The sequence below is a fragment of the Hippichthys cyanospilos genome, chromosome 9 (genome assembly GCF_059441005.1).
Source record: "Hippichthys cyanospilos isolate Australia breed blue-spotted pipefish chromosome 9, RoL_Hcya_1.0, whole genome shotgun sequence".
In the NCBI taxonomy this organism is placed as follows: domain Eukaryota; kingdom Metazoa; phylum Chordata; class Actinopteri; order Syngnathiformes; family Syngnathidae; genus Hippichthys; species Hippichthys cyanospilos.
The window spans coordinates 7,207,326-7,220,842 of record NC_142377.1 but is presented as its reverse complement, the minus strand read 5'-3'; the positions used below and the strand labels follow the sequence as shown (position 1 = coordinate 7,220,842).

Sequence of the window (13,517 nt, the reverse complement as noted above, 5' to 3'; positions counted from 1 at the left end):
AGGTGTTCATTTTTATTTGACATAAAAAGGGGAATAAAGCGAACAATAAAATCTCTAGTTTGCAAATTTTGGTTACTGCAGGAATTTTTACACTGAGATATGAGGAAGTTAAAAAAAATATTTATTGAAAAAAAACCATGCAATTACTATCATATTTATCGCAGGTTAATGTCACTATTTCTTTTTTATATTTTTCATACTTCTGAGTTGGACCACACCAAAAAAAATATTGATTTAATATATTCATTATTATTGTTTTTATTTTAATAATTCTGTTTACTGTAGGAATTTTGGAGAATGTAACCCAGTGATAAACGAGGGAGTAAAAAAATAGCCAATAACAATTTTTAAAAAATCCACCTCTAATTCATCCTTTTGTAACCATATTTATTGCATTTTACCTCATTATATTTCTTCATATCTTTTATACTTCGAATGGGAACCACACAAAAATATTGATTGTATGTATGCATTGTTATTTTTTTATAAGAAAAAAAAGAAAAAAGCAAAAAAGAAAATACTACCTCGGTTACTAATTTCGGTTACTGTGGGTATTTTTTGGAACGTAACCCCGCGATAAACAGGGGAGAACTCTCAAACAACCACTGTATTTACGTAGCTATACCGCTAATGACCAACAGGCTTTGAGTTTGCACGCGCACGCGCACACGCAAGCAGAAGTGTGGCACGTGGTTACTGTAACGAGGCCAATACAGTAAACGCCGGGTGACACGTGACCAGAAGAGCTGAGCCTCATTCACAAAGTTTGGCAAACTACTTTGGCTGTTCGAAGGCTGATAAACAAAAGGTAAACTCACCAGCATTTTTTTACTCGAAAGTGCTACCCTTAGAAGTCTTAAAGTGCAAAATAGTTTTTCACACTACTACGTAAGACCACGTGTTAATATTTACCCTCGTGAGGTTACGCGGTAATTTTCATGTAACAATGCGCTTATTCGCTTCACGGTTTTATAGTTGTAGCGTGTCGCACCACTTTATGAAAATATACACTAAAAATATATATTTGTAAGAGTATGCTACAGATAAAATGGTGTGATCTGAAAAAAAGTTGTTTGCCTGTGCTAAAATATGATACGTTGAAATTTCAATTGATCGGTGACTGTCACATGCTAACTATTATTACGTCAGATATGCTGCTGCACATTCGTCACACGAGTTGTGTGGAACAATGTATCTCGAATGCGAGTGCGTGAGATTTTAACAGGCTTTGCGTGGGTTTCAGACAATCTTATTTACATATTTCAGTGTTGTTCACAGGAGCAGTACAGTGATCTTTTCAAATTAAGAGCAAATCAATTGGAACTTTTTTCTATAGTATGTTATTGCGATTGCTTCACAAAACGTCGTGTAGTGTTATTTGGTTCACTTTTATTGTCATAAGTGAATATTCATTATTATAAGTTATTATTATAGCAGTTTAAATAACCTAGTCCTCTGGAGTTGCTGAACGAAATACTCCTAGAGCTTGAAGAAAGGTTGAGAACAACAAAGGTAGAACATAAGAAGAGTAATGGGAAAATGAAGCCTCACAAAGCGCTTCTTATTTATTTTTTAAACTCCTCTAGATCAGGGGTCAGAAACCTTTTTGAAACTGAAATCTACCTCTTTGGTACTGAATAATGCGAAGTTCCTTTCACAACATTGATTTTTCACACGAATTAACAGGTGGAGTGTTTGTTGTTTATTGCTATTCAATGCTATTTATTGCTCAATTGTTGAATCTAGTCTGCTCGGGGAAGTGAACAGAATAAGAATTTCATTCTGGTACAACTATACATATGACAATCAATCTCTTGAAGAGATTAGCCAAATTGTCATAGTTAAAAAAAACAAAAAAAGTCTTATTTGAGAATAAGTCGTCATGGAATGCTTTATCACTATTGTGATCAAGCATTTTTTCAACAAATGCTAGTGCCAACATTTCAAATGAAAAAAAAAACCTCTGCTTTATTGATGTTTTGGATCCATTTTATAGACAAAAACATGATGTTTGTTTCAAATTAAGAGCAAATCAATTGGAACTTTTTTCTGAAGTGTGCTGTTTTGTAAGGTTTTCGTTTTTCCAATTTTTGCTGCTTATATACAGGTGCACCTTATATTTAGAAAAGTATGGTAATGTGTATCATATGTATAATTGTAAAATTCATAGAAAATCACAATGTGATCATGTGATCCTTGGGGGCTACCTGGTGCTCGCAGGCCCCACTTTGGTGACCTCTGACCTAGATGACGCTGTTGTCTTCCGTCAACATTTTGTGTCCATTTTCAAAAACACAACCATTTTGAAATAACACTTGTCTTTGCCTTTTGATTAGAAACATGTCCCCCGCGCCAACCAATGAGGAGAGCTCGAAACCTCCAGATGGCGGCTGGGGTTGGATGGTGGTGATCGGGGCTCACATTTCCATTGGCTTTGCTTATGCTACGCCCAAAGCCCTCTCCATTTTCTTCAAGGATATCCAATCAGATTTGCAAGCCAGCTCCAGTGACATAGCGTGGATCTCCTCCATCATGTTGGCGGCCATGTACGCTGGAGGTGAGTTGACCCCCATCGTGGTCATTTTTGCATAGTGTCTCAAAACCGCCACAAGCAGCCAATGAGAAACATCTATGTCCAAGGTCGTTGGCTGCTGTCCTAATTGGACACTCGCTGAACTCGTTATGCCATGTGGACGTTCTTCACAAAGAAAGAAATTGCAGTCCCGTGAACTCCATGTCAAATTGCTAAGTGACTTCACATGACTTGTCTGCATCCATTTGCTTTAAAGCAGGCCTGTCCAACTCCTTTATTTTACTGTTATACTGTCATTATAATCAAAGTAGCAAACCTGACAAAGATTTATTCAAAAATAAACCCTGCACAATTTTCTCAGGAGAGAATGTTCAGTGTTCTGATTTTTAATCGGTATGAATGTAAACTAAACATTTACGTATGTTTAAATTTATGTATATTAAAAAACAATTTCACGATGTTACTAATTTTCAAATACATGCTTATTGAAATAATTAAATCTTATAAAATGTTGAAAGAATCACATTTGATGGGCTTCCTAGCCCAAAATATATATTCTATTTATTGTATTCCACTTGTGAAAACTATGTTGATGTTAACATTTACCAGCGTCTTGGTCTTCTTTTAATTTGACAGGACCAGTCAGCAGCGCATTGGTCAATCGATTTGGAAGCCGACCAATCGTAATCCTGGGGGGGCTGATGTGTGGGGCCTCCATGCTAGCTGCTTCCTTTGGAAACTCCATTTTTTACCTCTACTTATGCATTGGCGTTATTGCAGGTACCTTTTCAAATTTGCTGTTCGCTTAGAAAAGCAACACGGCAGCAACGTGACAATCGACATGCAATAGTGGTGTGTGTGTGTGCGCGCGTGTGTGTGTGTGTCCCTACTATACCATCAGTTAGTTCATTAGTTCATTCATTAGTTCATACAGAGGGTACTTACCATCTTCTTCTCCAAAAACATAATGGCCATCCACAGCCCGTCCCGCCCTGTGGCTAGGTCATGATGTCTCCCTTCTTCTCGTGTTTGCTTTTTCCACAGACAGCTTTCTCTTTCATGATTCAAACAAGTTTATACATAAATGCTTTGCAATACATGGCATTGATAGCATTGAAAGAAGACACAGGGGAGCTGAAATTTCACCCAGATAGTGACATCATGTCAAAGTTTGAAACGGCTCAACCGACACTTCCAGGAAAGTGTCATATCTTGGCTCAAATACTATGAATAGAATGTGGTAGAATTTGTCCAAAAACATGGACACAATACTGCAGATAAAGGATACATTTTTAGGTATAATTATGCAGTTTTTATAGATAACGATGTTTCCGAGGCGGCGGGGCTTTGCAAAGTATTATTGGTTTTTCCCTCATTTATCCATCCCCACACAGGTTTTGGACTGTCCTTAAACCTGAACGCCTCACTCACCATCATCAGCAAGTATTTTCTGGCCAGACGTCCTCTGGCCAACGGTCTGGCCATGGCAGGAAGTCCCGTTTTTTTGTGCTTCCTGGCCCCGTTCAATCAGTACCTGCTGGACCAGTTCGGCTGGAGAGGAAGTCTCATGATCCTCGGGGCTCTGATGCTCAACTGCTGCGTCGCCGGGGCCTTGATGAGACCCGTCGCTTCTCGGAATTCAAAACCGGAGGAGCCTTCCGCCGACGAGGACGCCGTGACACGGAAGCGAAGCTGCGCCAGCGCCGCCAAGAAAATCGTGGACTGGAGCCTCTTTAAGGATCGGGGTTTTCTCATTTACCTGGTGGGGAACGTCCTGTTCATTTTCGGCGCCTACGCTCCTATCGTCTTCCTGTCCGCCTACGCCGTCAGTCGCGGCGTGGACCAGTACTCGGCGGCGTATCTGCTCTCGGTCATGGGTTTGGTGGACATGTTCGTCCGTCCCTGCACGGGCCTGCTGGCCAACAGCAAGTGGATCCGACCCAGGGTCCAGTACTTGTTCAGCTTGGCCATGGTGTTGAACGGCTCGTGTCACTTGCTGTGCCCGCTGATCAGCGGCTACAGCTTCCTGCTGGTCTACGCCGTGTTTTTCGGCGTAGCTTTCGGCATGGTTTTCGCCCTCATCTTTGAGTGCCTGATGGACCTGATGGGAAACGGGCGCTTCCCCGCTGCCGTCGGATTGGTCACCATCATCGAGTGTGTGCCCATGCTGCTGGGACCGCCCACTGCAGGTAACAAAGGACAGCGTCTTGTTTCAAGTCACAAACTGGGCGCTCATTTCTCTTTCTTTTTCTTTCTTTCTTTCCTTCTTTCTTTCTTTCTTTCTTTCTTTCTTTCTTTCTTTCTTTCTTTCTTTCTTTCTTTCTTTCTTTCTTTCTTCTTTCTCTCCCTCCCTCCCTCGGCTTGGTTCCCCAGAAATTGCGTAAATGTGCAATGAATTCCAAAAGGCAACTTTGTTCGCTTTGCCACTTCTTTAATAAGTGATGCCCTGAGAGTGTGCTGGATGGCGTCATCCCTACACATGAGAGATTTCTGTACAGAATATTCAAAAGAAAGGCTTTGAAGAAGCCCTGACGCCGCATAACTTAATCAAGTGCAGCCCAGTGACAAAACTACTGCGGCGGCAACCTGAGTTTTAATGAGGTGGGAATTTTCTAGGCCCCGGGTTTGTCTTCTGCGACCCTGTGCTGAGGCGCTCATTTAAAAGGGTAAATAAGCGCCTCCCTGCGCATCTTGCCTACTCCTCCAGAGGGCATAATCATTACGTCCACTGCCCCAACCGATATCCTTGTAACTGTTCCCCCAAACCTTTGGGTTAATCCAATTAGATATAAGCGAGGCAAGTCTGTTTAATTAGCTTTTCGCCTCGGCTCTTTAATGAGGCTCCCGTTCAGTCTCATGTAAGACAGGGCACTTGCGCCGTATTTAAAATGGAGTATAATCCAAAAGGTGAGCATGCCAGATGGACCCCATTAACGCCTTGCCAAACAAAGACCGCCTTAATGACGATGATGCTCATTTGTGTACGTTCACCATATGACAGCTATCAATCAGATGCTATGTCGTGATGCTTGAAAAGTTTGTTAGTGGTCCACAATAAAAATCTCAAACGGCGACCGGTCTGTTGTGATAAAAAGGTTGGCGATCCCTGGTTTGTAGAATATTTTTTTTTCCCAATTACTTCACATTTTTGGATAAGCTCCAAGGAGCCACTAGGGCAGCGCTAAAGAGACCTAACAAATCGAATGAGAGGTGAGTAAAGGTCCGTCGTGGTGGTTAATACGCTCTTTGTGCGACATACCGCAATTAAACGATAGAAATCCTCTGCCAATAATCTAATGGAAAGAATGAGCGATTGCAATGCGGTGACATGGCCAGGGGGATGGAGCGCCACACACACCGAACAGGAGCCAGATAAACACCTGCCAATTGATCCATGTCTGAAGGTGAGGGACTTGCGGACATCTGGAGGCTTCAATCTAATCCAAAGCGCATTTGTCATTTTTTTTTTTCCTGCAGACTTGGCCTTGATATCAGCGGCTGTTAGCAAGACCTCACTTCTGATTCGTTTTGCTAGCAGCTGTCAAAATTGCCTTCCCAGAGACGCGGGGTGGCCAAGGGGAACCGTCCATGCTCTTTTTCCAATGTAGCGCCTCTCAATTTGCTCCTTTCTCGGTTTCTCCCGCGCCTTCTCCTCAAAAACACACACAATGTACTGCCACATGCATTGATGAATTTGTCTTTGTTCTAAAGCTGTGATCCACGGAGTAAGATTGCTGTCAAAAAGACGCACGCCTGTTTAATTATTTGTATGAGTGGGACTAAATTGTGTCGATTCTGAATCGTTTTCGTACGAGTACGACTCGAAATCCTTTGCATTTGGGGATCTTCAAATTTGAGTTGAATATGCAAATCGAGACGATGTCACGCCAAGCTACCAGGCAAAGTCTCTAACTATGTATCGCGTAGAGTACACCACGATACTTGTACAAAAAGTGAAAATGTTCACCAAACACCTACAATACATAGTAATCAGTATAATATATATCAATATATTGCCGTAGTACTAGATGGTTTATCGATGGGAAATTGTACAGCGCAATCCACCTTGATTACAGTCGGCCCAACACTGGCTTGTTCTGTATGGAAAAGTTGCTTAACGCCTTAGGTGTCAAACTCAAGGCCCGGGGACCAGGTTCGGCCCGCCCCTTCATTTTATGTGGCCCGCGAAATGTTGATTGGACTTCGAGTTTCTGGTTAAAATACCAAATTTGCAAGTTATCTTCACTTTAAGAACAAACAAGCAGTTGTGCCCGAAGTTCTCGAGACGGAACGTACTGTCAGACTATAGCGGTTTACAATCTGAAATTTACAGTTATAAATCTGGTGAAAAAATGTTTTGCAGTGTGGAAAACAGTTGACCCGCTGTCCTAAAGTATTTCTTTGAAGATGTTCATGTGTGTCTTGATTCTAACTGTCCATTTTGTCTCCTTCCAGCATTACTGGTGGATATATTTGGCGACTACAAATACCTCTTCTTCTTGTGCGGCGCAGTGATCGTTACCGGTGGGCTCTTCCTTCTCGTCATGAACATTTACAACTATCACATGCTGGAAAAAGAGAAGGCTAGAAAATCAAAGTCAAATCACGCGGTCGGCCAGGACCAGCCCGAGGTGCTACACACACTCAAACACGATTTTGGCACAGAAGAATCCGCCGCGCCAGAGAGCAACGACGTTAGCGAGCCAGCCGCGTGTTGAAGGATGCGATTGATTCCGATTCATTTTCAGTGATGTATTCCGCATCCGCTGAGCCCATTTGGCCATTTAGTGAAAACGCTGTTCATCTTTGCAATTATTTGAATGAGCTGCCAAGCAACGCTCGTGCTTCTGTGAAGCCACGAAATCCAAACAATGTTTACACAGGTTTGCCAATCTTCAAATATACACTGTTATGTCAATGCTAGGCAACTACTGCATAATTTCAGTATGTTTACGTTCCACAAAGAGCTGGACTCGCACCCCAAATCAGCAATCGCTGCTGGATGTCCATTAACCGGCAAATCCCTAATCCATTTCGAGCAGAGTACTTTTTACGAAAAATATTTCGTTGCGCCAACCATTTTAATTCCACAAATATGAGACGCAAAAAAAGGTATAAACGGTAATTTAAGGATTAGATTTTTTTTTTGTCACCATTCGAGAAAGATTCACATAAACCGAGTTTTGACACATACCATTCTAGTATGGGGACAATCAGGCTTTTAAAAAGAATTAAATTGAATATCCTACTGAACATACAATTTGTTTAATGAACTTAAATTTTCCGGAAACATTTAATTAACTCAATCATTATTTTAAAAGGATTATTGCATGTTAGTTAGTTTGTTTTAGTTAAAATGCCACTGGAGTTCCTTCAAGTACCCCAGGGGTACACGTACCCCCATTCGAGAACCACTGTGTTAAAGGATAAACTAAATCTGTTCCGATACATCAATATTTCAGGTTTTCTGGCGCGAACGAAAATGCTAATGAGCTAAACGTATACAAGGCAGCAATTTATAACCTGCTAAGATTAGCTAGCATGTTATCCACAGGCAACATTAGCTAGCATGTTATCCACAGTCACAAGTTGTTGGATCAGCATATAAACTCATTTCGGGCGTATTATCAGAAATGACAACATTCTTACAAAGAAAGTACAACTTACAGACACTTGTTGGCCACACTTCACAGCGTCAACTCAAACCACACCGTCCATCCTCACTGTAAAATCTCATATCAACAGCGACCAGAGGCGGCGCCAAAAAATAAAGATCAAGCCAAACAGAGCACAAATAAAGTATAAACTCAATCAATTCCAAAACATCATTATTTCGGATGCCGCCCGGTACCGGTTGATCCACGGACCGGGACCAACCCGTGGACCGGCGGTTGGGGACCTCTACTTTACAGTTTAATATAGCTCATTAGCTGGCTAAATCGTGCACAATGACCCATTTGATTCAAATGGAAAAACTCAAATGGATTTGGCGTGATAACAGTCTCTATCCGAGTCAGCGCTGATGCTCAAAACATTTCTGAAGATGTTTGAAATCCCCTAAACAAACCTCAAGCCTTTACTAGCCAGACACTATCTTTAACTGTAGTGCACGGGTGTTGATAATCGGCCTTTCTCCTGACCTTTGCATCTGTAACAATCAAAGCCCGCTTGTTTACAATCGCCGTCTGAGCCGATGAATCGGGAGCGCTCTTACGCCAGCGGACAGTCTGAGACGGGCGGCGAGGAACCGACGAGCTCCCGCGGGGCTCAAAGAGCACTGGCATCTATCAGGAGCACAAATTGAATGGGATTTGGAGAGCGCCAGAGATTAGATAGGCCTCCAGCGTTGAGCAAGCACAAGGCGCGACAATGTAATGCTTCCCCTCGTCGGGATCAGATCAAACTTACGGACCGCGCTGGAACGGGCGCACACGTGACACGCTGAGGCCGTTGGGGGTAAAGTCACAATTTCCATGCTTTTGTTTGCTTGGGGAGTGCACACTGATAACACACACACACACACACACACAAAATGGTGTCTTCAGAGGTCACCCCTTGTGGTCCCCACTAGGTCAATAATCTGGGGGGCTCGTGAAAGGCTGTGAAAAAAAACCATCTTTTTTTATTCCCGCAAAAAAGTTTTTAAACTTTTGACAGGTGCTGTATGTTCTAGTGATGGCCTAATAAAGCCTTGTGAAGCACACAGTGATAAAACAAAAAAAAATCGTTTTCATCATAGCTTGTGGTCCCCACTGGGTCAAAATTAATGTTTAACCAAACGTTATTCTAGAGGGCTCATGAAAGACTGTGAAAAGTGTTTTTGTTGTTGTTGTTGTTGTTTTTAAAATGTCTGGAAAAACACTGAATCAGGCTTTGTTTTCAAACTTTTGACTGGTACTGTATGTTCTTGGGGTGGCCTAATAAAGGCTTCACAAAGCACACAGTGATAACCCAAAAAAAAGATGGTGTCCATCATTATTTGTGGTCCCCACTAGGTCAAAATTAATGTTCAAGCAAACGTTTTTCTAGATGGCTCACGAAAGACTGTGAAAACGTGTTTTTTTTCCCCTGCAAAAACACTGAATTAGAGGGTGTTTTCAAACTGTGTATTCTAGTGATAGTGTACTGAAGCTTCGTGAAGCACTTGTTATATTTTTTGACTCCTTGAGATGTAAAATTTTTACACTTCACTAGCATTTCTTTTTAAAACAGTCCTCATTTTTTCATGACAAATGACGCTATAGACGTCCAAGATTATAAGACATTTTGCCACTCGGTGTCAACTGAAAATGACATCATGTTCTCCATGCTCAAGTAACAACCAATCACAGCTTAGCTTGTCACATGACGAAACCCAGAAAAAGGGTGAGCTGTGATTGGTCGTTATCTGACCCTCGAGGACGCGTTTCGTATACCGTTAACAACAGGAAAAATACATTTTTGAAGATATTAATTGTACATGGAAAAAGACAACAACACCTTTTTACTTTTTACTCCAAGCCTTTCTCTGAAAAAAAATGGCGTGAGTGTTGACTTTGGTAACATTTGACTCACAATTTTTAAAAAAACGAAAAGGTTTTTGGGAAGGATTTGCGAAAGTAATGGAGGAGCTTTCCTACTTGAGGGAGGCGTAGCAAAGCCCGGTCCATCCATCATCCCAACCGCTGAGCAGTGGAGCTAATGAAAGTAATTTAACATACATCTATAATTAATATGCCCTCTTTGGGCAGTGTGACTGGGCCGAGCCAGGTGATGGAGTGTGTTTATTATGCGTATGCGTGGGGTCTGGCGTGACGGGGCGACGGGGCGCTCACATGCTAATTCACTGAGCGCCGCTCCCGCAGTGCTGAGGTCAGATTTCGCCTGCAATCTGGGCCAGGGCGCTCCCATAGGTGCGCGTGATATTATGTCCCCCTCTCGTTGCCGACTTCCTCGCCAAGTGTCCTCAAGTAAGGTGAGACGCCGGCCCGGTGGGGTCGACGCCTCTGGCTTGTTCCTGGATGACTCCCCTCTTTTGTCTTGTTTTTTTTTTTTTTTTTTAACACGTCACCACTCCCTCTTTACTCTTCTGTCAAAACCAAGTGAGAAAAAATAACAAGATTTTATGTATTTTCTGTTGTACATTTAAAACAAAATACTGCTGCACACAAACGCAAGATTTTAACAGAATTTCTGTAGAAGAAAATCCATTTTAATGTTTTATTTATGCCGAGACGGGAACCCTGATTTTTCTTTTCCAATTAAGAGAAAATTATTTGGAACTTGAAGACTCCTTTGATTTTCTTTTCAAAAATGTAACAAAAGCGAGATTTGAACAGCAATTAGTAACCAAGGAGATGATAACTTGATATTTGGAGACAGCTGTTCTAGGTGAAAGGGATAATATTGACATAAAACATCAAACTAACAAAGACTGATGACCTATAGTTGGAGCCGAAACTCATTGTCTGAAAATATTAGCGTAAAAGACTGGGCATCAGTCCGCTTCTGTCGCCCAGTGCCAATACTTTTGCCCAAGAGAAAATTGATTGAGATCACACAAAACGTATCTTCTGGTTAACTCACAAATCAGAGAAGAGTAAATAAAAGTGGGCGGTTGTCCGTTTTTATCACTAGAAATAAATGTTGGAGCGCTATCGTAATCACGATTGACGCTGCATCTTGTAGGCGTCTCATAACCAAATTGCCAGTGACTTTCCAATATCTCTCATTTCACGTCTGTATCTTAAATACTATTACGTTTTGACGTTTTAAGTAAAAGATTAGAAAAAAAATGGCGGTGTCACAAAGCAGTTGTTTGACACAATTAAACTCCAATTAAATGAGTATGCTGTCACTTCGTATTTGGCTCATCTTCAGTGATAGATATCAGGAAAAAAAAAGCGTCATTTTTAACCGTTAGGTTTTCTGTCCCTTTCACAAAGAATGACAATTACAATGGCTGTGAAGGGAATCATGTTTTATTTTTGTTCTATTGTACCTGAAAAACGTACTTCAAGGGTTGGATGCACTGCGGCCACTTTGTCAACAGATGTGGCGGGCTTCACTCACTACATTACGTGCTGCCCAAGGCTCGCAGTTTAATGGCCGCCATATGGAGGTAGAGACAGATGAAAGGGACAGGTGCAGGGTGGTGTCTCCCCCTTAGTGGATAAAAGGACACCTCCATTTACCAGGCTTGGATCTATGTGTACATATATATATATATATATATATATATATATATATATATATATATATATATATATATATATATATATATATATATATATATATATATATATATATATATATATATATATATATATATATATATATATACACACACACACACGCATATGAGGTTTTTCTATCGTAGTGGGGACTTCTAATAGTCCTAATAGACCTAAATAGTCCCACAAGTGCAAGAGGTCCCCACAAAGACAATAAACCCCACTGTATAGCAAAAACCAGGCACGCACACACAGGAGCCCACAAACACACAGGATTGTCTTAGTACCTTCGTGGGGCCAGCCGATTGACATAATTCATTTCTTGATTTCTTAGCCCTTAATCTAAATCATCGCAACTGATTGCATAGCCTCAAACAAAATCCATTTCAAACCTGAACTCTAAAATCAATTCTTATGTCAAAAAATGAGGTTTGGACTAGCGGGACCCAAATGGCCCAACAAGGACAAGAAGTCCCCACAAAGACTGAAAGAAAAACACATGTAGAAAATAACAAATATTTTAAAATCCAGGCTCATGGTGCTTAAGGTATACGCACACACAAAAAAGGGAAAAAACGGGAGTCCTCCAAACACTTTCCTTTATTGTATTTTGAAGATGTAGCTTCATTTAGTCATAATACAATTAGTCGTTAGCTATTTGTGACATTGAGAAAGGACCCCCAAACCGCCTCCTACGTTTTGAAATGAGCCCGTCAAGATGAGTTTTGTTCTCTGATTGTCATGGTAACTGCTGTAGAAGATCGACGCTGCGTTCTGCATTTTAATCCTCCCGTTGCATGCAGGAAAAGGGTTTCTTACACACAATAGTAATTGGCTTTCTGAAACAACGACCTTGCAACTTCTCCTTCTTTCCATATTTTCATTCTTTTGTGTACTTTCCATGATTCGGGCATGCAAAAAAAAAAAAAAAAAGATGCAGAGGAGGGTGCACGACCCGTGCAGATGAGAGCTGACGGCAATAAGGTCGCAGCCGAGGTGTTTAATTAGATGGGCCACAGCCGTCCCTAAGGAGGGGCTTTTTATTACCTCAATACGTCATAGACAAACACACACACAAACACCAAAAAAAGAGGGCTACCCAAACCAAAATCCAAACCAAACCTATACTCTAATAGCAAATCTTGACCCTCAAAAAGCGGTCTGAACTTGTGAACTTGATCAAGTGCGAGTGGTCCCCACAAGGAAAGGTAAAACACAGGATTTGGTCCCCTCAATGTGTGTACACACACCCTCACACAAACAAACAAAACGGGGATTGTGGTCCCCACAATGTAGTCAAACCCAAGGGTACACCCACATGCGCACACACTCAAACACACAAAAGCGCTTTTTTTTTCCTTCCTAGTGCGGACATCCCCATAGCATAACCCTAACCCACACTGGAATCCACTGCTATCAAACTCAAGGCCCGGGGGGTCGCTACATCCTTTTACGTGGCCCGCAAAATGCTAATTTGGACTTAAAGTTTCTCTCTGATTGGCCCCTGATTTTATAAAATGGAAATGTGTGATGGTCATACAAAACTTTGACTTCACAGTATAATAAGAAACTACAAACTAAAAGAGAACATATGGGACCCACTTTAACAGACAAATTCAAGAGGTCCCCACAAAGGGATTTTGTTTCCACTATGTAGCAAAAAAATTGCATCAAAAACCAAGGGCACACACACTAATCAGCATTTCCCAGTTAGAGGACATGAAGGTAGAACGATGATTGACTTGGAAGAGCAGAAAAAAGACAATGGCAGC

The 13,517-nt window shown here is 41.4% G+C and overlaps 1 protein-coding gene across 1 annotated transcript; it reads left to right on the top strand.

Annotated features, from left to right (window-relative positions):
* Nucleotides 1-751: 751 nt before the first annotated feature.
* LOC148418665 (monocarboxylate transporter 2-like) lies at nt 752-9,444 on the top strand. The gene is made up of 5 exons (XM_088423374.1): nt 752-808; nt 2,337-2,557; nt 3,170-3,313; nt 3,928-4,722; nt 6,989-9,444. Exons 2-5 carry the CDS (start codon nt 2,341-2,343, stop codon nt 7,249-7,251), a joined length of 1,419 nt encoding a protein of 472 aa, XP_088279500.1. The 5' UTR covers nt 752-808; nt 2,337-2,340; the 3' UTR covers nt 7,252-9,444.
* Nucleotides 9,445-13,517: the final 4,073 nt, after the last annotated feature.

Coding starts and splice junctions, on each gene's coding strand:
- LOC148418665 (XM_088423374.1), top strand. CDS start 2,341: ATGTCCCCCGCGCCAACCAATGAGGAGAGCTCGAAACCTCCAGATGGC. Junction 2,558..3,169: donor GGCGGCCATGTACGCTGGAG/GTGAGTTGACCC, acceptor TTAATTTGACAG/GACCAGTCAGCAGCGCATTG. Junction 3,314..3,927: donor ATGCATTGGCGTTATTGCAG/GTACCTTTTCAA, acceptor ATCCCCACACAG/GTTTTGGACTGTCCTTAAAC.